The following is a 23,947-nucleotide window of genomic DNA, read 5'->3' on the forward strand; positions in this document are numbered from 1 at the left end:
GTGAGTTCAATCTCCTGTCAGGGTACATAAAGAATAAACCAGTGAATGCATGAATAAGTGGAACAACAAATCAATGTTTCTCTCAAGCATCATAATTGTGAAATAGAGAAGCTAATGTTTTATTATAAAAATGTGCTTTTTGTATAATTTTTAGGATAACTTTTAACACAAATTTGAAAGTTGTTTTCGAAGCAGTTGAGGCACAGGGTCTAAAATTTCATTTCAGAACTTGGTGCACTTTATAATAAACATATTCAACAGCTAAGGCAGTGTCAGTGAACTCTACTGAACATAAGGAAAATGAGTTTTCATTGTGTATTTTTACATCCAATAAAAGTTATGGATTAAATTCGCAATCAAGTTTTAGATACATTTGATCACATGGCTTCAAGTGTATATTAAAACATCACCATCCACCTACACGATTTTCCCCTAATATAATGATTTGTGATTTTGCAGTTAACACAAAGGATAAGAGGAAATAGCAATTTGCTGTTATGCACCCTTCTGACTCTTGTGTTCATGTAAGCAAAACAACACCATAAAGATAAACCATTTTGCCTGATAGGCTGACACGGGGAAAAAACGTTGCTCCGGGAAAGGGGATCAAGGAAATAAAAGAGGGAGCTAACATTTGAGTGCCTACTTTGTTTCAGGAGCATCACAACGTTAGCCCTGTGGTCCTTAAAACCCAAAGTATTCTCGCCATTTAGTGATCTGTAAATGATCAAACATTTCAGTATTTATGTCCTTAGCATTACACCACGTTCCTATCGTAAGAGCTCAACTGAAAGCAGCTACCATTTGAGAAGCGATGGCTCGATTAGGTAGAATAGAAATTCCTACTATTCCGCAGCTGAAAAGTATTACCGGGTTCACGCATTATAACCTGCACTGGGTTTCCAAGTTCTTTAGAAAGTTCTTGCCACGCCGGTTGCCCGGCAGGAGGCAGAGTCCGACCCCCAAGAACTTCCTTTGGCCCCGCCCCTCCGAGCTTTGCTTCCGGGGCGGTAGCGGCGGCCACGTCATCCTCGGCCTCTGCTCGCCAACCAGGCAGTGGATGGTGGGAGCCAAGATGGCGGCAGCTAGTATTCGAGAGAGACAAACAGGTACCGACTGACTTATTCTCGTCTCCCTGAGGTTTTGTGCCTGCCATGGGAATGCCCCCTTCCTCCGCTTGTCGCCCTCACTCGGTCGCATTGCGTGCAGCTGGGAGACGGACCTCCAGTAGTTCAAGCTAGTTCCCGGAGCTTCGAGAGCCCCTCCCCTTTTGAGTTTTTAGGAAGAGATGCCATTGACTTGAGAATTTGGTCCCTCATTAGTGGGGCAGCAGAAGGGGCTTCAGGAGTGGACCGGTTGCTCTGGTCCTGCTCCTGTCGCTTTCCTGCTGAGCCTCAAAAGGCCATCATCACAGGATCTGGCTGATGGCATTTTTTTTCCCCCTTCTATGTTGCCGCTTAACGAGATCTCTGGATTTGTTTCTCCGCGTGGTTCAGTTCTCTCCCAGTTTTAGTGTTGAGGTTCGTTTTCTGGCACTTCGCCACAATTACAAAATTTAAGTATTCTTTTCAGGGCAGCTTACGTTCTGCCATTTCACCTTTGGACCAAGCATTTGGAGGTACCTGAAGAAAAATACTTGGTGATAAAGATTTCACCAGCTTGCTGGAATGAGATTGAAGAATGACCAAAAAAAGAAAAACAAAAAACAATAATAGGTTTCCCATTTTTAACTGTTTGACAAATTAGTGTTTTAAAACTACATGTATAGTGAGATGTAGTGGAAAAACGAAACATTTCTTCCATTGAGCTTTGATATTTTTTCTGTCTTAGAAAATAAGCTATCAAGAATGTGCATGCTTGGCAATTCTGTCTCTTGTAATTATTTTCTTATGCATATAAATCTGAAGAGGAAAACGGTTACAATTCACATGACCTATAGCAGGGATTTTGGCTGTGCCTGTTTCCTTACTTTGGAGTTCAAAAAAAAAAAAAAAATGACAGACTTCAATCCAGTGACATGGTGTATACTGAGTTGTGTTCTGCTTTCCCCAGTGGATAATTTAGTATAAGCTATCAGATGAATGCAAGCATACCCTAAGTATATGAAAGTCCAAATAAGAGTTGGGGAATACCTACTATTCATTTTACCTGTGTAAGCAAACAGAAACCCCACTTGTCCTTGAGGTATGGTTCTGACAGCTTAATGAAGCTCAGTGAATTAGGTCATACTGCATGTTAAAATAAAGAAAATAAATTTTAAGGAAGACTCTGTACCAATACAAAAGGAGCTTCCTGAAAAATGAAAATTGTATAGTAGTCATTTTCATATATAGAACCTTTGTAGAACTTAAAACCCAGTGGTATAATTTTTATTTCTGTGGAGATGAACTTCATTATAGCAGGATTTCACATCGTTACTAGATAGGTTATGCCAGATTAATCATGTCCCATCTTTAGTACTCTAGTCGAGGTCTATTTTCAGAGAAAGCTAAACCCTTTTATGTATGCAGTGTAGCAGAAGTAAACATTTCCCTGATGTCTACTGAGAATGTCCTGGCAAATAACTCAGAGTCAGTTCTCAAATATTATAAGTTCCAAACATTGTGATACAGAGGAGTTTGCAATCTATCTGGGTAGATAATGGCTGCTATATATTGAGCATTTAGTATTGCCAGGCACTAGTTTAAGTGATTTTTGTACGTATTATTATCTCCGTTTTGCAGATGCCTGATTCTTGCTTTGCCTGTCTGAAGAATCTTTATTCATCTTCAAAAGTCACCTCAAAAGTCATCTTGTTTGTGAAAGTGTCCTGGACTACTCCCCTCTCTAGTGTTATCTTTAGTTCAGCAGGTAGAATCCTGTGTCACCATGGTCCTTCACACATACCTCTCTCTGTTGCGGCTCTTGCTCAGCGCCCCCACTTCTCAGCATTGGAGAGTCGCAGATCAACTGCTTTCTCTCGTGATAATCTTGAGCCTCTTAGCTAAGTTGTAGTTGGTCAGGTCAAGAACTTTGAAGTTTTCTTTACTTCTTTCATATCCTACATCATACCTGTCAATAAATCTTGTCAATTCCACTCTGAAAACATTTCCTGAGTCTGATCATTGTCATTGCTATCACCCACGTCCAAGCCACCCGTCAATTTCTGCAGTAATTGGCTATTTGGTCTCCTTGCTTTTGCATCTTCACACAATACCCAAATGTCACATATTTGCTCAAAACTCTCCAGCTGCTTCCCATTTCTGCCATGATAAAAACCAAAGTGATCTTACACAGTGATCTGCACTGAACTTTCTGACCTCACTCCCTGTTACTCCCTTTTCTTTGAACACAGCTGAGTTCCACTTCAGAGCCTTTATGTTTGTTTCCTCTATCTGGAATATTCTTTTATAGGTATCTGTGGCTCACTCCCTCACTTCCTTTAGGTCTTTACTCAGGTGTTACCTTCTCAGGAAGCCTTTCCTGCCTATTTAAAATTGTACCACAACTCCCTCTCACTTCTTCCCTTGTTTTTCTCCACAGCACTTATCATGATCTCACATACCACATGTCCTATTAATTTTGTTGTTTTTCTCCCCCAAGAATGAAAGCAACCTGAGAATAGGTCATTTTTATTCAGTTTGTTTTATTTACTGTCAACAGCTAAAGCTGTGCCCGATAGATGGTAAACACTTACTAAACATTTGTTGAATGAGTGGTAAATATAGTTGAGTATATAGTGAATGAGTAAAAAAAAATCCTTTCAGGTAAAGGTGAAACTACATTAACTAAGTCTAGGACTGTGAATAGCATGTTTAGGGCCAAGAAAGAAAACTAGTTTGTCATTTGAGTTAAAAACAATGATTTAAGCCTTTAGGGTATTACTCTGATGAAAGTAAAATTACTTTCTTATGCATTATTTGAACACCAGCCTGGTGTTTATTAACAACCCACTGTGTCAGATCCCCATTAACAAGTTAGTCAAGGCTCAAAGTTGGGGATATTCACTTAGATGGGGCTGAGAAAGCAAATACCTGCTGTTACTGGCCTTTTTCATTTAGTTAAGGCCTACCTCTAGAGAATACTACACACATGGGACTCATGCGTAGCTCAGGCTGTGGTTCTTCCTAGTTGTCCTATGTCAGCGGTGTAAACAGCTGTTCCTAAAAACAAGATTTTCTCTCTTCGGCTGCAAGTGCCTGGCTCGTGGTATCTGTATTGCCTGGAGGTGGGAGGAAGAGCTCTTTTAAATTACAGAGGGAGAGTTAATCATGGAGCACATTCTGTGCCTCCTGTGTTATTTTAGTGCCAAGTGTTTTTTTTTATTTTTGTGTTTTTTTATATAACACCATAACATCCAAGAGCTTCTGAAGTAGGTGTAAATTAGTATTGGCAATGTGTGTTACTGACTGGGCATTAGGTATTAATATTTTACCAAAATATTATGTCTGTATGTACACACACAAATATACAAACACTATATCACTTAAGTGCAGTTTCTTGTTTTATCTGCCTTGAGTAACAAGCATTTAAATAGAAGTTTTCTGGTGAATGAATGAATATGCTATAACTTGCTATTCAGGTGATTTGAGTATTAGATAATTCTCTGGTAGGAGTTGGGTTTGTAGATTATTCTTGTGTTACTAAATAAAACCTAATCAAAATGCTTTTTTAAAATCAACCAAGTAGATTTTAGTGTTGCTAGTCTTTTAAAAATTAAATCACCTAACGAGTACCCTGCCATGACTATTTGCCATCTCATCTTCACATACAAGTATACCAAAATTTTTCTTTACCTTAGAAAGTATACCTGCATCTCTTGTAACACATGAATAGATGAGCAATAAACCACAAAATACTACAACATAAAACATAATTGCTGTGATTTTTGAAATTGTATATTTTCTTAGCAGGAGTTCTGTTATCTGCCATCTCTATGTGAAACTTACTTTTTCCATGGATCATGTAATAAACAATATAACTTTTCAGTGAATCTGACAAGATAAATCGGTCCTAACATGTAGCTCAAGATAACTAAAATACAGATGTGTTGTATGAAGATTTTGCCTATGAACCAGTTAAATATATAGATAAATTTTGTTTTCATAAAGTCTGTTCTTAATCTATGCTTTCAACAATACAGTGGACAATAGCACCAGTTTGCTGTTGAGCACCACTGCTTGATTAAGAAGTATTACTAGAATAATTTGTACCTTTTGTTTTGAGATGGTAAGTAATAAATGGGGGGGGGGGAGTGAAATCCTAGAAAGCAGTGGTGACATTTAATGAGACTGTTTTCATTTTCAGTGGCTTTGAAACGTATGTTGAATTTCAATGTGCCTCATGTTAAAAACAGCACTGGAGAACCAGTATGGAAGGTAAGTGAGTTTATTTTTGTTGGGAACTATTTCCTTTTTCTCAGTATTTATTGGTGATGATTGGAGGGAATTTCTTGTTAATACAGAATGGTAGCACCCTTTAATTGTAATGTGTGAATATTTAGTGTGGCTTCATATGAATCTTTTTCTGTTTTTTTTTAATTGATTTTAGATCGAAAGAAAGAGACATCGATTTGTTTTTCTACTTATTTATGCATTCAGTGGTTGATTCGTGTATGTGCCCTGGCTGGGGATTGAGCCTGCAACCTTGTGGGTGATCTAGATGATGCTCTAACCAAGTGAGCTACCAGTCCAGGGCTTACTGTGAATTTTTTTTGATAAACGTATGGAGTAAAACAGGCAGTGATAGTGACATTTGGTGTACGGAATCCTGATCTCTTGGGTGGTGCCAGTCTGATAGGTCTTCACTGCGGCTGATGTTTTTGTTCTTTAGCTTTGCAAGTCCAGAGTTTGGATTTTGCCAGCTCACTCAGGGTTAGTCAGACTCAGAGGACTGGTCCATTTTAACTAACTCTGGAGAGAATGATCTGTAAACCAAAATACCACTTTATTAATTAGTGATATATAAAACTATCAGTAAAACTGTTAATTGGACCATAAAGCAGCCCATAATCTTTCTCCCGGAGAAATGCTGAAGAATCTTTAAAAATTCCTACTCTTTGAGCCACTCTATGCTAAATTTCATGCTTATTCTAGCTCTTTCTTCAAAAAGATACTACAGTTGATTAGGTTCAGACTTACTAGTTTATTAATCACTTTAAACTTCTCTTTTGCTCGGAATTAACAACAAGTCAACTTGGTTACAATTTTGGAGGTTTTGAAAATTCTCCATGAGTCTTTATAAGTACTTTGGGTTAACTCATAAGGTGGTTAAAGCCATCTACCAATATAGTGAATTCGTAGTTTAAGCTTCAGCATGTCCCCTAATATCCCCCTTTCTGCCTCTTTATTTATGGGCGTCTTTTTATTGTACCTTGCCTAAACTATCCTTGTTTATTGTTTCTAAAGCCTGTATTGAGCTTTTGAATTACATAACTTGAGAATTTCTGGGTATACAAGGGGGAGCCCCAAAAAACCCAAATTAACTTCTGGAGGGCAGGCCTCTTGTAGAACAGACTTCCCCTTCTAGGTGAGTGTCCTAGGAACCCATCTGTGTCAGTATAACAGCTGGTGTTTTTGTGAGAGGCTGCGTTGGGCTTCATTGAAATTTTTTTGACGGCTTCTCCAGCGGTTTGCCTATTTCATGGTGGGTGACTTACAAGTGCACCTGCCCACACTGCGCTGAGTATTCAGCAGGCTTTGACCAAAAACGGCATGACCCCCGTGCCCCATCTTCCCTATTCACCTGATCTTACCCTGAGTGACTCTTTTTTTGTTTCCCCGGGAGTGACTTTTTTTTTTGTTTCCAGATGAAAAAAGTCCTCAAACGGGAACGTTTTGCCAATATGGAAAAGGTGAAACAAACAAAAAAAGGGCAGATGCACTAAAAAGTGTCAAAATCCACAAGTCCAAAAACTGCTTTGAGCAGTGGAGAAAACGTCTCAATAGGTGTATTGTGTCAAATGGAGAATACTTTGAAGGTGACTGAAGTTTAAATATGTAAGAATAAATACACAATTTTTTATAAATAAATTCCGGGGTTTTTCGGGGGGGTCCCCCCTCATAGATTTTTGTCAAATTCTTTCCTACCATCACTTCTTTTTTTTTCTGAACATAATAATTTATTGCAACCCATGAATGAAATCTAAATAGTCCTATATGTATTAAAATTATTGAATATATAATTTAAAACCTTCCCAGAAAGAAAGCTCCAGGCCCAAATAGTTCAGTGCATTATAGACTAATGAATTCTTCTAAACATTCACAGGTGAAAAAATACTACCATTTTTACACAAATGCAAAAAAGCCAGACACAAAAGAGTATACACTATAAAATTTACTCATATAATAAGTTCAGAAACAATGAGCTATTCAGAGATGATAGAACTGATCTGTATGCATCTGCACATACATAAAAATACACACTTTTAAAACCATATCCAGTACAGCACATACAAAATATGGGTGATAACTACAGGGCAAGGAATTTGAGTATAGTCCTGATGTGATTGGTAGAGCAAACTCACCAACGCAGCATTTTAGGAACCGTGTGTTACTGGAGACCACAGATCTGTAGTCATAGTACTCAAAAAGATCGCATGGTTTTCTCCTGCAGTGTTCAGCAGCCCGCATGTTGGGAGGGGGATGGGAGACTAAGTTATTAAAAGTGGCAAGGCAAGGCCAGAAAGGGAAGTCTTGAAGAATGAGGTGATAACCTGGGACAAGGAATAGTCAGCTAGAGACCAGAGCTCTCAATGAGAAGAAAATATATAAAAATGTTAACAAAGCTTATGCATGTTCTGAGTATAGATCTCACCTACGCTGGCAACTGTACCTCTCATGACACCCTGGCCTTTGTCTTGCTAAATGACAAACTTGTCTTACCTAAGAGGACATTCCATCCCTCTCCGCACATGTTCACATAGTTCATTTCAGGCGGCAATCCCCTGTAGATGGTCCCTCGACTCTGGCTGCTGAGACTTAGTTGGAGCACTGTTCCATAGCTGAAAGGTCGCGGGTTCAATTCCCCATCAGGGCTCAAGCCTAGGTTGCAGGTTTGATCCCTTGTCTAGGATGAATGATTCCCTGGTCCAGGCGTGTACAGGGGACAATCAACCGATGCTTCTCTCTCACATCAGTGTTTCTCTCCCTTGCTCTCTCTCTGAGATCCCAATAATGGGGAAGAGGCAGCAAACCAGAGGGGCTCTCCCTGGAATCCTCAGCGGCCATCTTCTGGTCCTATTTAAGCCTACAAAATTGTCAAATGATGAAACTAAAATAATTTAGTAATGGGTTTGATGTTGGTTCGTTTTGGTTCGTTTGTTTTTTCCCCAAGGGAAAACATTCCATGGATCGGGGGTGTACAGTGCCTCCCAAGCACCAGTGCATTGTTCTGAAGGAATTTGGGGCCAGAGTGAGTTTTGTAGAGATTAGAAGAGGCAGCACAGAAATAGGCATGAATGGTTGTTAGGAGGCAGGCAATTTCCTGATAGGGCCCTACCATCACTTCTATGGCACAGGATAAATTGATACTGAGATTTTAAAGAGAAATGGCTTTTGAGGGATACAACATCCAAACTCATAACTAGAACAGGAAGATTTCTTGCTTTTTAAGGATAATACTGACATTCAAGAAAACCATGTTTTTATGACAGCATGTTTCATTCTATCAGTAGCACGTTATTACTCCATAAAGACCTATTGAGGTGGTTGTGAAAAACACTAGTGGGCATCTCTTTTATTTGCCTTAACTGTAAAACTAATTTTCGGTTAGAATTCTTACCATTCCTCAAAGGCGTCAGTTTGAATACTTCTAGATTGTGAGGAAATGCATGTGACAGAATAAGGTAAGCAAGTACGCTTCAGGGACTTAATTTTTAAAATGAGTATCTTATTAATGTGAGATGTTTAAATTACTAAATTTTCTTTACAGTCTTGGAACTTATTACACTTTAGTTTTGAGAGTGACTAATTTACTCTGGTCATTTTAGAAGCATATATGAAAATTGAGTAAAGGGGTGTATGTAAGTTTGGTATGTTCAGAAGTCCTTTATTATAGCTATGATGAAGATTTTACAGTCTTTAGAATTTTTTCAATTACAGTTGACATTCAATATTACATTAGTTTCAACTGTATAGTATAGTACTTAGACATTTATATAAGTTATGAAGTGATACCCCCCCAGTACGTCTAGTACTCTCACCCAGCACCGTACACGTTTATTAAAATATTATTGACTACTCCCTGTGCTTTATATCCTCATGACTGTCTAATTGCCAGTATGTACTTCTTAATTCCTTCACCTTTGTCACCCAGCCCTCCAACTCCCCTTACGTCTGGCAACATCAGTTTGTTTTCTGTATTGTGAATTTGTTTCTGTTTCAATTGTTTCTTTGGTGTTTTAGATTTCACCAGTAAGTGAAATCTTTCTCTGACTTATTTCAGTTAGCATAATGCCCTCTAAGTCCATCTTTGCTGTTGCCAGTTGTAAGATTTCACACTTTTTTCTATGGCCATGTAATATTTCATTGTACTTGTATCTATATGCACCACATTTTCTTTATCCAGTCATCTGTTGATGGACATGTAGGTTGCTTCCATATCTAAGCAATTGTATGTGAAATGTCCTTATTTGTCTCTTAGTATGGCCTTTTTTAAGTCAGTTTTGTTTGATAGAGGTATTGCTATCCCAGCTTTTTTCTCATTTTTATGAAATTTCCTTTTCCATCCCTTTACTTTCGGCCTGTGTGTGTCTTTCCATCTGAAGTGAGTCTTTTTTAGGCAGCATATGTTTAGGTCCTGTTTTCTTTTTCATTTAGCCACCCTTTGTCCTTTGATAGGAACATTTCATCTATTTACATTTAGAGTAATTATTTTTAAAATATATTTTATTGATTATGCTATTACAGTTGTCCCATTTCTTTCCTCCCCGTATTGACCTCCATCCTGCACAGCACCCCCTGCATTCCCCCACCCTTAGTTCATGTCCATAGGTTCATCATACAAGTTATTTAGCTTCTCTATTTCCTATACTATTCTCAACCTCCCCCTGCCTATTTTGTACCTACTATTTATGCTGCTTATTCTCTGTACCTTTTCCCCCATTCTTCCTCATCCCCCTCTGATCTCCATTTCTATGATTCTATTCCTGTTCTAATTGTTTGCTTAGTTTGTTTTTGGTTTTTTTTAGGTTCAGTTGTTGATAGTTGAGTTTGTCATTTTACTGTTCATAGTTTTTGATCTTCTTTTTCTTAGATAAGTCCCTTTAACATTTCATGTAATAAGGGTTTGGTGATGATGAACTCCTTTAACTTTACCTTATTTGGGAAACACTTTATATGCCCCTTCATTCTAAATGATAGCTTTGCTGGGTAGAGTAATCTTGGATGTAGGTCCTCGTTGTTCATGACTTTGAATATTTCTTGCCAACTCCTCCTTCCCTGCAAGGTTTCTTTTGAGAAATCAGGTGATAGCCTTATGGGAACTCTGTTGTAAGTAACTGTCTCTTTTCTTCTTGCTGCTTTCAAGATTCTCTCCTTATATTTAATCTTGCATAATGTAACCATGATGTGCCTTGGTGTGTGCTTCCTTGGGTCCACCTTCTTTGGGACTCTCTGAGCTTCCTGGACTTCCTGGAAGTCTATTTCCTGGCCAGATTTGGGAAGTTCTCCTTCTCTATTTTTTCAAATAAGTTTTCAATTTCTTGCTCTTCCTCTTCTCCTTCTGGAACCCCTACGATTCGGATGTTGGAATGTTTAAAGTTGTCCCAAATGTTCCTAAGCCTCTCCTCATTTTTTTGAATTCTTTTTTCTTCATTCTTTTCTGGTTGAATGCTTTTCTCTTCTTTCTGCTCCCAATCATTGATTTGAGTCCCGGTTTCATTCCCTTTACTGTTGATTCCCTGTATATTTTTCTGTTTCGCTTTGCATAGCCTTCACTTTTCCCTCCATTTTGCAACCATACTCAACCAGTTCAGTGAGCATCCAGATTACCGGTATTTTGAACTGCACATCTGATAGGTTGGCTCTTGCTCATCACTTAGTTCTACCTTTGGAGCTTTGTTCTTTCATTTCAGCCATATTACCTTGTCTCAGTGCACCTGTTACATTGGGAGGGGCAAAGCCTTAGGTATTCACCAGGGCAGGGCAACTCAGGTCACTGTGTTGTGACACTGTGTATGGAAAAGGAGTCAAAGAGGGAACAGTGCCGTTCAGCTCTCAGCCGGCTTTCAGTCACTTCCCCCGCTAACCCATAAGCAAATTGGGCCCTTCTGTTGCTGATTTTCAGGTGGATGGGTTTGTGTACATTCTAGGATCCCATGGGTCTCTCCAATGGACTCTTCTGTGAGGCTGGTAGTTTCTCCTACCACCACAACCCCCATAGGTTTTTACCTCCAGAGGTTTTGAGGCTTTCCTTTCCCTGCACTGGAACCCTGGTTTGCATGGTCTCTTTTGCTCCCCAACTGTTCCACCCCTATTATCTGCGTGTAAATGGTGGACCTCCCGGTCCTCCAGCCACCACCTTGCTGTGCGTCCTCTCCACCCGAGCTGTCCATATCCACGCTTTCCAGCCTGGATGAATGTTTCTTCTTTAGCTCCTTGGTTGTTGGACTACCATACAGTTTGATTTTCTGTCAGTTCTGGGGTTTTTTTTTAATTTGTTGTCCTCCTTTTCATTGTGTGAGAAGGCAAAGTATATCTACCTATGCCTCCATCTTTGGAGTTTACAATTTACAATTAAAGCAATTATTGATAGGTATGTCATTATTGCAATTTTATTAGTTATATTTTTTATCTTTTTCTTTTTAAAGAAGTCCCTTTAACATTTCTGGCAGTACTGGTTTAGTGGTGATGAACTCCCTCAGCATTTTCTTATTTGGAAACCTCATTGTGTCTCCTTTGATTCTAAATGTTAGCCTAATTTTGGTAGAGTAATGATAGAGTAATTTTGGTCATAGGTCCTTACTTTTCATCATTTTGATTACTTCATGCCAGTCTGGCTTGCAGAATTTCTGTTGAGAATTCAACCGACAGTCTCATGGGAGCTCCCTTGTACATAATTGCTTTTCTCTTGCTACTTTTAAGATTCTCTGTTTTTAACCTTTGGCATTTTAATTATGATGTGTCCTGGTGTGGATCTCTTTGGGTTCATCTTGTTTTTGACTCTGCACTTCCTGGACATGTATATCTATTTTCTTCACCAGGTTAGGAAAGTTTTTCTTTTTTAAGATTTTTTTTTTTTATATATTCAGAGAGGGGAACGGAGGGAAGAGGAAACACCTATGTATGAAACATCCATAGGCTGCCCCTCACAAGTAGTTGCCTGCCACAACCCAGGCATGTGCCCTGACTGGGAATCAAACTGGTGACCTTTCAGTTTGCAGGCTGGTGCTCAACCCACTGAATCACCCCACGCAAGGCTCTCTGGGAAAGCTTTTCAAATAGGTTTTCCATCCCTTGCTCTCCCTCTTCTTCAGGTACAAAAAGTGTTGTTTGGTTAATGCTTAAGGTTGTCTCCGATGTCCCTTAAATTGTCCTCATTTTTTTAAAATTCTTTTTTCTTTTTGCTATTTTGATTGTGTTTTCTGCTACCTCGTGTTCTCAATCACTGATTCAGTTCTCTGACTTACAGAATCTGCTGTTGATTCCCTGTAATGTATTCTTCATTTCAGTTATTGTATTCTTCATTTCTGATTGGTTCTTTTTTATGATTTCTATCTCTTTGTGTAAGTTCTCACTAAGTGTATCTATTCTTTCCCTAAGTTCATTGAATATCATTATAAGTAGTGTTTTTAACTCTGTATCTGGTAGATTGTTTGCCTCCATTTTGTTTAGTTCTTTTTAATAGAGTTTTGTCCTGTTCTTTCATTTGGGACATGTTTCTTTTCTCCTCATTTTGACTGACTCCCTATGTTTGTTTGTAGGTACTAGATAGATCTGCTATGGCTCCCAGTCTTGGCAGAGTGGCCTTATGTAATAGTTGTCCTATAGTAGGTGTCAGAGTAGCGTTTATTGGTTCACATTCCTTGATCACCTGATCTGGGTGACCAGGAGTGTCTTGTGTGGATTGTGTGCAGCCTGCTGTTGGTACATCAGTGGGTAGGATTGACCTTCAGCTGATTGGATGTGAGAATTGGCCATGACTATAGTGAACAAGCTATTGTGCAAGGGTTGACCCCATGCAGTGGAATTCACTGTAGTGAGGTTCTGGTGCCTGCCAAGTACAGCCTTTGGGTGTATCATTTGTGTAGCTAATTGGGTGATGCCCTGGTATGGTCTGAAGTTGGCCACTGGGAGTGTTGGTTCTGGGGCCTCTTGAGAGGGACTTCAGTGCAGGCCCAGGTCAGCCGATGCCTGTACCTGGCCAGGGCCACCTGGTAGGAATTACAACATACTCTTTGGTTGTTTGCAGCTTGTACTGGACTTGGAGTTTCCTGGGAGAGAGGCTGTGCTGCAAAATGAGGCTGACTGCCACTGGTGGCAGGGTCTAAAGCCAGGGCATGGGAATGCCGAGGCCAGCCATTGCCTGTTTGGGGTTTGTGGGCTTTGAGAGATTTTAGTAAAGTCCAACGCGTGATGGGCCAAAGCCAACAGCTTGTGAGGAACAGCCAATAAAATAAATTCAGGCTGGCGCATGGGTTGGGTAGGGCACGTCTTCAGAGAGTTACCAGGGTGAATCCAATTTGATGGAGACCCAGATTTGGCGCCCACCTGCACCTGCAGGCTGGGTTGAGGGGAGGGCTCAACAGAGGAACAATTGCACCCACCAGCACTCTCGTCCCAGAGAGAACTTCCCCTCCAGCCCTCCCCTTGAATCCAGAAAGACCTTGAATCCAGATAATTCAGGTCTTTCCCCTACGTCGCTAGTGCTTTTCAAGCAGCTGCTTTGTGCTGGAGCCCAGAGTATGTGAGTTAGAGAGTGAGTAAGTTTGTTTCAGGTCCTTTAAGACCTGCAGTACCTAGGTCTACAGCAAGAAACCCCCAAACCACTTCTTTGTTCAATAAGACACAGTCCCTGCCAGATTTACAGCCCAGTGTTTTGGGGACTCTTCTTTCCAGAACTGGTGCTATGGACTGGGATCCTTTGTTCTTCTGGGAGTACCTCCACAGCCAAGATATCCATCCTAATTCTTATCTTCCACACATGGGCATGAGACTAGCCTGTTCTGCCTTTCTGCCCCTCCTACCAGTCTCAGCATGGCTTCTTTATGTCCTTAGTTATAGGACTTCTGTACAGCTAATCCTCAGGTGGTTCTCAAGGGCGGTGGTTCTGTAATTTAGTTGTAATTTTGATATGGTTGTGGGAGGAGGCAAGCACAGTGTTTATCTTCTCTGTAATCTTGATTGGAAGTCCTCTAGTATATATTAATGACCTAGAAAAAGTAGTTATAAGAAATTTATACAGTCATTCTTGTATTTTACCCTAAATAATGCTTTCAAGAATGGATTACTGCATGAATAGACATTTTAGTGGAAAATGATGGAAAGTATTAAGTTGGGTTATGTATATGAATTCAATACACTTGATTTATTCAAAAAGTATAGCTCAACGTTGTCTTTATATGGGTTCTCTATTGACTGTTCACTGATAATGATATTTAAAAAATAAATTTTTTTACTAGGTGCTCATTTATGACAGATTTGGCCAAGATATCATCTCCCCTCTCCTGTCTGTGAAGGAACTGAGAGACATGGGAATTACTCTGCATTTGTGAGTCTTAACATATTTCTAGTAATGGCATTTGTTTTCAAATACATTGTTAAAGATTTCTTTGGCTACCCTAAAATCACATTAAGGGGCATTTATAGAGTACATAATGTTAAGTTACAGTACTTGTATAGAACATTTTTTTTCTTCTTTTCTTCAACCCTTTACTTCTGAAGTTAAAAAATAATCCTCAATCTAAGGCTTTCTAATTTAAGAATTTAAATTTTCTCTCTTGTATCTTTTCCTAGAGAGTTGTTTACCCTCCTATGCAAAGGCAAAATACCAGTTGTCCTAAGGTCTCTTTCAGCTCTGGGAATTTTTTATTCCTTTAATTTAAATACACTTTTTAAAAGATAGTTATCCAAATTAGTTTACCATTAATATGAAAAATTTAAGTAACTATGAAATAATGACTGTTAATCACCATAGGAAGCTATCTGTGTTGTCTTCTTAATTATTGAATTTATTTGATTATATTGCTTCTGATATGTTTGATAATTGCACATGCCTCTTCTTCTTTATAGAAGGATGACTAGAAATATTGTATATTGAAGAATGTATATAGAAGATGGTACCTAGAATATTGCTTAGAGAGAAATAACTATAAATACTATAGAAATAGAATATTAGCCATATTTCCAGATATAAGCATGGTAAAATCTTATAATGAAGAATAAAGATATTTTATTATTTGAAATTGGATATTTGAATGAATATACTCCCTGGATTATAAAAAAATAAAATTATCAAGTGATAAAAATCTTTAGAGATGTTTAAATGATCTTTTGCGCATTCCCTTATGAAGCAGTACATACAAAAATTAAATTGTCTTAAGGAAGCATTTATATACCTTTCATTTTAAAAATATATTTGATTTTATTTATGATTAATTTTTATCATTGCTTCTAAAAACTTTTTCAACTTTCTATTTTTCCTCCCTTAGAGAACTTTACTTTCCTCCCACTCAGTGTCCCCCAAACATTTTTCTATGAAAAAATGGGAATAAAATTGATTGTGAATGTGCTTTAGTTCTTATTCAAGGAGAATATTGGTGGAAGACCATTAGAGGTATTAAATTAAAAGCAAGACGATTGGAGTAGTAGAAATGAAGACTATGAAGAGGCTTGGAGCTTACTAATAATAGTAGTAACACTGCTATAGGAGAAAGCAGGGTTAAATGAATAATTGCAGCAAGAGCTTTTAGCGTGCTGCTTGCTGTTCTTGAATTAGTGAACTCTTAGAGAAATACTGTTCTAAACTATCCTTTCAGATAAGTGACTTTTAAATAGTTTTATGTCCTTATGTCTTCTAGGCTCTTGCATTCTGATCGAGATCCTATTCCAGATGTTCCTGCTGTGTATTTTGTAATGCCAACTGAAGAAAATATTGACAGAATGTGCCAGGTAATGTGATTTCTTATGTACTTGACTGTGGAATATGCAAACAGATTTAAAAAAAAAAATTCTTAGATGTCTAGTGTGAAAACTCAACAGTTGACTTACTCAGTTTCCCACTTTGATTTTTGAGACTCTCTTTTAATTTTATATACTAGACTGACAATAAAAATTTTTGGCTGAAGAAGCATTATATTGATTAAAATTGAGTCTAGCTTTAAAAACAAAAAGCAGAAAACCTAACTATATAGTTTGAAAGATAGGGTTTTATTTTTCTTAGATAATAGGAAGCCTGAAAATAGGAAGTCCGAGCTAGTACAGTAGCTTTATGAGGTAATCAAAGACTCAGGCCTCTTTCTTTCTGATCTATCATCTTTACTTTGTTGCTTTTCATTGTCTTGCTTGTTACCTCATGGATGCAAGGTGGTAGCTGCAGCTGTAGACATCACATCTCAAGGCAAGAGGAAGGGGGAAATGGTTATGCCAACCCTAGCTATTCATTTTGATCAGGAACCTAAGCTTTCCCACAACTCCCAGGAAGCTTCCATGTAAGCCTCACTGGGTAGAATGAGCTTCAAAAGAAGCTGCGAAAGTTAATGTGTAGAGGAATGTATTGCCACCCCCAACAAAATCTGTATTCTTTTAGCAAGAATAAGGGGGAAAGTGGTTATTGGATAGGTAGCTAACAGTGGCGGCCACAAATCACAAGCATCTGTTATTTACTGTTGAATGAAGATACTAATTACAGTTAATGAAGATCATATATTTTGTGTCCTGTGTAGCTAATGATGCCTGGCCTTCTCTTACCCTGCATAAATCCAACTATGCCATTTTTAAAAGAGGTGCAATTTATCAATCCCTTCCTCTTTCCTGTTTTTATAACAGCTTTATTGAAATATAGTTCACATACCATAAAATCAGTCTATTTAAAGTATATAGTTCGGTGTCTTTCAATATATTCAAAGTTGTGCAACTATCCCTATAATCAATTTTAGAACATTTTCATATCCTGAACTATTAAATCCTCCACCCCGAGCTCCTTTTCGTTTCCATGTATTTGCCTATTCTAGATATTACATATAAAAGAAATCATACTCATGGTCTGTCGTATCCAACTTTATTTCAGCATAATGTTTTCAAGGTTCATCAATATCAGTACTTTATTCCTTTTTATTTCTGAATAATATTCTATTGTATGAATATACCAAATTTTGTTTATCCATTCATTGGTGGGCATTTGGGTACCTTCTACCTTTTGGCTGTTAGAAACACTTGTGTACAAGTTCCTGTATAGACATGTATAGCCCTCCTAGTGGATATGAAGTGGCTTTCATTGTGGTTTTGATTTGCATTTCCCTGATAACTAATGATACTGTGTCACTTAATGTCTTTTTAGCCATTTGTATATCTTTGGAGAAATGTCTATTCAGATGCCTTATCCAATTTTTAATTGGGTTCTCTTTTTATTGTGTTGTTAGAGTGCTTTACATGTTTTAAATACTAGACCCTTATCAAGTATATTACTTGCAAATATTTTCTCCCATTTTGTGGGTTTTTTCACTTTAATGGTATCCTTTGGAGCACAAAATTTTTAAATTTTGGTTTTAAACTTGTTTATTTTTTTCTTAGTTACTTGTACTTTTTGGTGTCATATTTAAGAAACCATTGCCAAATCTCTATGTTTTCTTCAAAGATTTTTATATGTGGTATAAGATTAGGTGTTCAGCTTCATTCTTTTGCATGTAATCATCCAGTTGTCCCAAGTTGCATTTGTTGAAGAGATTATTCTTTCCCCAGTGAACAGACTTAGCATCTTTGTCAAAAATTAATCAACAGTGGATACATTGGTTTTTTTCTGGACACTCGGTTCTATTCCATTGACCTTTGTTTGTCCTTTGACCTTTGGTACAGTATGCCAGTACCAAACTGTATTGATTACTCTTGCTCTCTAACAAGTTTTGAAAATGAGAAGTTGAGTTTTCAACTTTGAACTTTCTTTTCAACATTGTTTTGGCTTTTTTGGGTCCCTTGAATTTCCATAGTAATTTTAGGATTAGCTTGTTGATTTCTATCAAGAAGCCATGTGGGGTTCTGATAGGGATTGCATTGAATCTATAGGTCAATTTTGGGAGTATTACCATCTTAATATTAAATTTTCTGATTCATGAACATACAATATCTCTCCTTTCATTTTGATCCTTAATTTCTTTCAGTAATGTTATGTAGTATGCAGAATATATTTTGCACTTCTCTTGCTAAGTTTATTCTTTATATGTTTTAATAGTATTGTGAATGGAATTGTTTTCTTAATTTCATTTATAGGATTGCTTATTGCAAGTGTATAGATACCCAGTTGACTTTTATATATTGATCTTGTATCCTGTAGCCTTGTTCAGCTTCTGTGTCCTTTTGAAATGTCTCCATCATTCTTTGACCACTTTCTTAATTTCCTGGCACGATAAAATGTTCCAATCTCATCTTGTACTTTCTCTGTACCAGCCCAAGTTTCAACCATTAGTCAAAGGAGGCCTGTTTGCTTTTTATAGAGAATAGTATTTGGAAATTAGCATCTGGGCACTGGAACTAGGATATTACGATTCTTAGGCTCTCTCAATGAACAGAGCTAAGAAATATATGTATGTACATATGTACACACATATCTATATTTAATTCTATAAACCTTAATTATCTCTCTAGATAGATAGATAACCTCCAAAACTGTTTCAGTTCAAAAATACAGAATTCATTCTCGATTTTCCTCTTTCCCTTTACAAGTTTGTAACTTCTTTCTCTGACAATGAGAAACATGCCTTTCAGTATCCTCAACATACTTACTTTCTCAGTCCTCTCAATTCTCAATCCTTTAATGAATCTCCCAGCCTTTGTCGAACCACTGCCCTGCTCAGCCACCTCCCTCACTTGGTTTTTCACATTTCAACATCTCTGAAATCAGATGTATCTTAGAATTGATGTGGTGTTACAGAATTTATTGGTAGCATTAATTCTTAGTGTTACATAAAATAATAGTGCCTGTTAAAATCAACAATATCTTAGATTTGAAAAAATGTGGCTATTTAGAGGTCTGTTTGCCCAGAGTTTAAGAAGTGAATTAAATTTAACAACTTTTATAACTTTAAATTACACTACTTTTGGATGATTGAGAAGAAATGTTCCTGGAACTGTTCACTGGAATTATTTCTGCATAGTGACAAAAATATTTGTTGTGTCATTACATGATCAAAGTAGTAGAAGGTAACTGTCTTCTGCCAAATATAATATGCATTTCACTATATGAGAGCCATTTCTTGGTATCTCTAAGAAAAATACAAACATGCTATTTCAAAACAGTTCTGTGAAATACTGTAAATAATAGGACTTTATTGATGATATAAAATATAACTTATTAAAATATATATTAGTTATACCTGGTAACTAAGTAACAAATATATCTTTATAACTTTGTCCTCATGAGATACTTTTTTTGATTGTTGTTTTTATATAACCTCTTTTTAAATGTGTATATTATCCTTCAAAACCTTGCTCTTATAGTAGCTAAAAGATTTTTATTTGTGATCATCCTTTATACTGTACTGTAAGAATAACATATTCATTGTATTTATAGGATCTTCGGAATCAACTCTATGAATCATATTATTTAAATTTTATTTCTGCTATTTCAAGAAGTAAACTGGAAGATATTGCAAATGCAGCATTAGCAGCTAATGCAGTACCACAGGTAGCCAAGGTGAGAGAGCTAATAACATTTTGTTAATATAAAATTTAGTAATATTCTGAAACCTGTTAATACAGGTATCTAATTTACAAAGGACCAGAACAACCAAAGAAGTATTTAGACTATACTTTTAGAAAGAGTTGTGCTAATGTAAATTGCCTTCAACTTGACCTAGGTGAAATAAACTGTAAACTAAAGGAACCTATTCAGTGAATTTAAAATACCAAAATAAATAGCTGAATCGATTTATTTTTAGGCTAGGCTTAGTATAATCTTTTTGTTTTAGGCTAGGATTTGTATAATCTTTTTAGCTGAATTTAGAAATAGTTGGACAGTTGTATTGCCATAAATTATACTCAAATATATTGACATTGTTTTTTTTATATGTAATCAGTGTATTCACCATACTAGAACTTTTCTTACTGAGGAGAATCCAAAGAAGCCGTTTTGCATATGTAAGAAAGATGAAATTCACAGTAGGACAGCAATTCTACATCATAGTGATAGTTTCAGCTTAGTTATAAATAAATCTGTAAAATATATTCTTGGTTAAAGCCCTGTTGTTCCCTTGTACTTCTTGAATTTAGACAAGACATAAATGGTGTTCTGTGGAGTGCTATAGAGCAAATAAAAGACTAAAACATGCATTTTCTCCCGTTTTTCTCACTAACAGATTTAGAGAATGTTCATTCATAGATTTAGATAGTTCACTGCTATTTCTTATTACCTATATTTTGCTGTGTATAATGCACGCTTTACTCAAATTTTTGAGAGAAAAATAATGATGTGTATTAGACATGGGTAGTATTAATTCTGTATCTGTGTTTTTAATTATTTTATTTATGCTTATGCATTGAAAGTGTAACTCTAGAGAGCAGTAATGCTATCCATATGTTCAAAAATAAATGCTGAAATTCCTTTACAATATAAAAACAAGTATCTATAAATAATTGAGTTAAAATTTGGGTCAATAAAGTGGGTGCACATTATATAAAGGAGCACATTATACACGGCGAAATACAGTAGTTTGTGAGTCTGTGTCTTAATGTTCTTGCTCTTGCAAAATTTATTAATTTTACTTAAAATAATAGGAATGGTTTTCCGTTTATTTAACTGAATTTAACATGATTCAAATAGTCTTCTTACAGTTTTAGCTTTCTTAATTTGTTTCCTAATTTGCACTTTGAAAAAACTAGTGTAATTTTTTCCCACTTATAAATGTTCATGATAGAAAAACAGTTACTATGACTTTTCTAGGAAAGTGTGGTTAAACTGACTATAAAAATTTTAATTGTGCTTTTTTCTCAAAATTTATATCCATTTCCATCCCAACCATAATTTTTTAAAAAATTTATCTCCATAAATTTTGTTTTCTGAAATTGTTAATCTCCTCCCTGATAATTATTACTCAAAGCCTTATTTTTATTGCTGTTTTGATAATAACATTTCCTTCTTGCCCAATTTGGCAACCTGTTACATAGAATAATTTTTAGAGTAGAATAAAATTATATTGAATATAATTATAATTGTTTTCCATTTTTTGCCATTGATAGATTAAATCAAACTAAATGTGCTTTAAATATTTTAAAATTGTAAACTTTTTCTTTTGTTTCTAGGTTTTTGATCAGTATCTCAATTTTATTACTTTGGAAGATGATATGTTTGTGTTATGTAATCAAAATAAGGAGCTTGTATCATATCGTGGTATGTAAAAATAGGTATACTATAAAAAACAATGAACATGTTTAGTGCATTCTAAAACCAGCTTTGTTTACAGCAATAAAGATGAATAAGATTTTTAAAAGAACGCAAGTCTCAGGCCAAATTGTGTCATATATAAACATTTACTTAATAAACCAAACTTGTAAGCTAAGTGAAGTACCAGTTTTTTTCACCTTTTCGGTACTGCACAGGAACTTCCATGAGTGGTTCACTCATGGCAAGTAAGACAATATTTTATAGTAAGATTCAGTTCATCCTTTAGTACTTTGACCCTTTGACAAAAACATGTCATTTTTCTTCTCTGTGCTTCAGTTTTTTATCTGTAAAATGGGAATGATAATACTGTCTACCTCATAAAGTTTTTGTGGGCATTAAATGCATCAGTATGTGTAAAATGCCTGGAGAAGTTTCTGCACATGGTAGACACTCGGAAAAAGTTGGCTAATGTTGCTGTTTATCAAGATCAGACAAAAACAGAAGTCTGCAGCTTCTGTAGTACTGTTGTTGAATGAAGTATAAGTGCCATTCTCAAATATAGGTTGTTAGAATCCACAGTAGTGGTATTGAGTATTGGTGTTGAATCAAATACTAACCACCTCTGGAGTTTGTATTCCAGTTTTGGTAGACTGACCATTCCTGGGATGTAGATTAAAATTAACAGATGTGTGTGTGTGTGTGTACTTGTGTACACACACACACACACACACACAGAATCTACATTATTGTCTATGATGCTTTGTTGTTGTTTTTTAAGAACACTTCATATGAGATCTACTCTTAACATTTTAAAGTGTACAATAGAGTATTATTGACTATAGGTACAATATTGTATAGCAGATTTCTATAACTTAATTCATCTTGATTAACTGAAATTTTATGCCCATTGATTAGTTATGTCAATTATTTTAGAGAAAATTGCAGACCATAGAGGATGTGATTAGCCAATTCAGTGAAATAATCATTAATTTGCTACTTAAGGATTGAGATGTTTGATAATGACTAGAGTTTCAGTGGTTCTTAAGTGGAGAGTATGTCCCCACTTAAGGGAGCACTTGGAAATGTCTAAGTGCCAATTATCACAATTGGCAGGACAGCTACTAGCATTTAGTGAGCAGAGACTAAGGATCCTAGATGTTCTGCAGTGTATAACCCATGCTCATGCAGAAGATTGTTCTGCCCGAAATGCCAGTGATACCTTATTATGGAGCACTGGACCAAATGATAAGCTAACTGAAGGAAGAGAACTTGAATTTTTATTTCACTGAGCTCCTGACTGTGCTTTCTTGTGGAAATTAAACAACATTCATAAAAGGATGTATTTGCTGAATTGCCCATGTAAGAGATTTTATGGTAGTTTCTACTTACAGAAGTCTGTTTATAATTAATTGAATTTTAAATTAATTAGCAAATTTAATTAAATTTAAAAGTATAAATGTATTTAAGTATAATCACATCTTTAATCACCTAGATTCTCAATAGTGTAGTAGTTATAATAATAAGTATAGATTGTTTTGTAAGCACTTTACAATATAAACTCATTTACTCCTTAGAATAACTTTAAGAAGTAGGTAGTAGTTTTTTTATTATTTCCATTTACCAAATACAGAAACTGAGTTTCAGATATAAGTAACTTAATAAGAAAATGGCAGAACCAGGTTTCTAAACGCAGGCACTCACTCCAGAGACAACACTGTTAGTTATTATGTAATTATGTGCCAAATCTTCTCAAACAATGCAAGTGCTTTAACTGATCTTACACAGATTATTCCGAACATTAGGCCAATATACTAATGCCGTGGATTTGATGATCTACTTTTCATGGGTTGGGAATTTTTCCAGTAAAGGAGGCAGATTTATTATCTCAGTGAGACTCAGGCTGCTATCTTAGACAAGCCCGTTTGTTACCGCAAGTGAGTTGATGTTACCGAGGACAGGTTTTTGACTATTCAGGGCAGTTCTCAGAATATGAGACTAGGGTATAGGCCCAAGCATCTGGAAGCTTCCAGATAGATTTTACCTGTACCAGGGATTAACAAAATGAGCTTAGTGTTCTCCTGGATTGGTGTCCCCTGAAGGTACAGAATTCATAATGTATCCTTATGCCATTTCTGTCATCTGATGTGGGTAGATGGCAGCCTGTACCAGCAAGTAACAGCACATTTTTTCACCCAGAGTCTCAATTGCCTGGCTGAATTCTTTATTATTTTTATATTCTCTCTCTCCATGGACAAAGTAGTTCTTTAAATATTTTGGTATGTCCAGTTGGATTCTGCCTTTCTCTCATGTTAATTACAAGTTTATTGAATCTAATATTTTTTTCATATGCAAGATGTTGGGAAATGAAAAACATTATATAGATAATATTTTAGTGTAATCTTTTAACAAACAGATACTAAACATCTCCTTGTCAGCC

The 23,947-nt window shown here is 36.5% G+C and overlaps 1 protein-coding gene across 2 annotated transcripts in view; it reads left to right on the forward strand.

Annotated features, from left to right (window-relative positions):
- The first annotated feature begins 1,010 nt into the window (after nt 1-1,010).
- The window catches only part of SCFD1 (sec1 family domain containing 1), a 114,228-nt gene continuing 91,291 nt past the window's right edge, over nt 1,011-23,947 (forward strand). For both annotated transcript variants that reach the window (XR_008529511.1, XM_054577901.1), the window contains exons 1-6: nt 1,011-1,109; nt 5,287-5,357; nt 14,600-14,688; nt 15,998-16,088; nt 19,702-19,824; nt 21,429-21,516. Coding sequence is in view for 1 of the 2 variants with exons in the window: in XM_054577901.1 (XP_054433876.1) it covers nt 1,061-1,109; nt 5,287-5,357; nt 14,600-14,688; nt 15,998-16,088; nt 19,702-19,824; nt 21,429-21,516 (511 nt within the window). In the remaining variant the exon portion in view is untranslated. The remainder of the gene's footprint in view (nt 1,110-5,286; nt 5,358-14,599; nt 14,689-15,997; nt 16,089-19,701; nt 19,825-21,428; nt 21,517-23,947) is intronic.

This window comes from Pteronotus mesoamericanus, unplaced genomic scaffold, assembly GCF_021234165.1.
Source record: "Pteronotus mesoamericanus isolate MK-2021 breed Mesoamerican mustached bat unplaced genomic scaffold, CSHL_Meso_final contig_46, whole genome shotgun sequence".
In the NCBI taxonomy this organism is placed as follows: domain Eukaryota; kingdom Metazoa; phylum Chordata; class Mammalia; order Chiroptera; family Mormoopidae; genus Pteronotus; species Pteronotus mesoamericanus.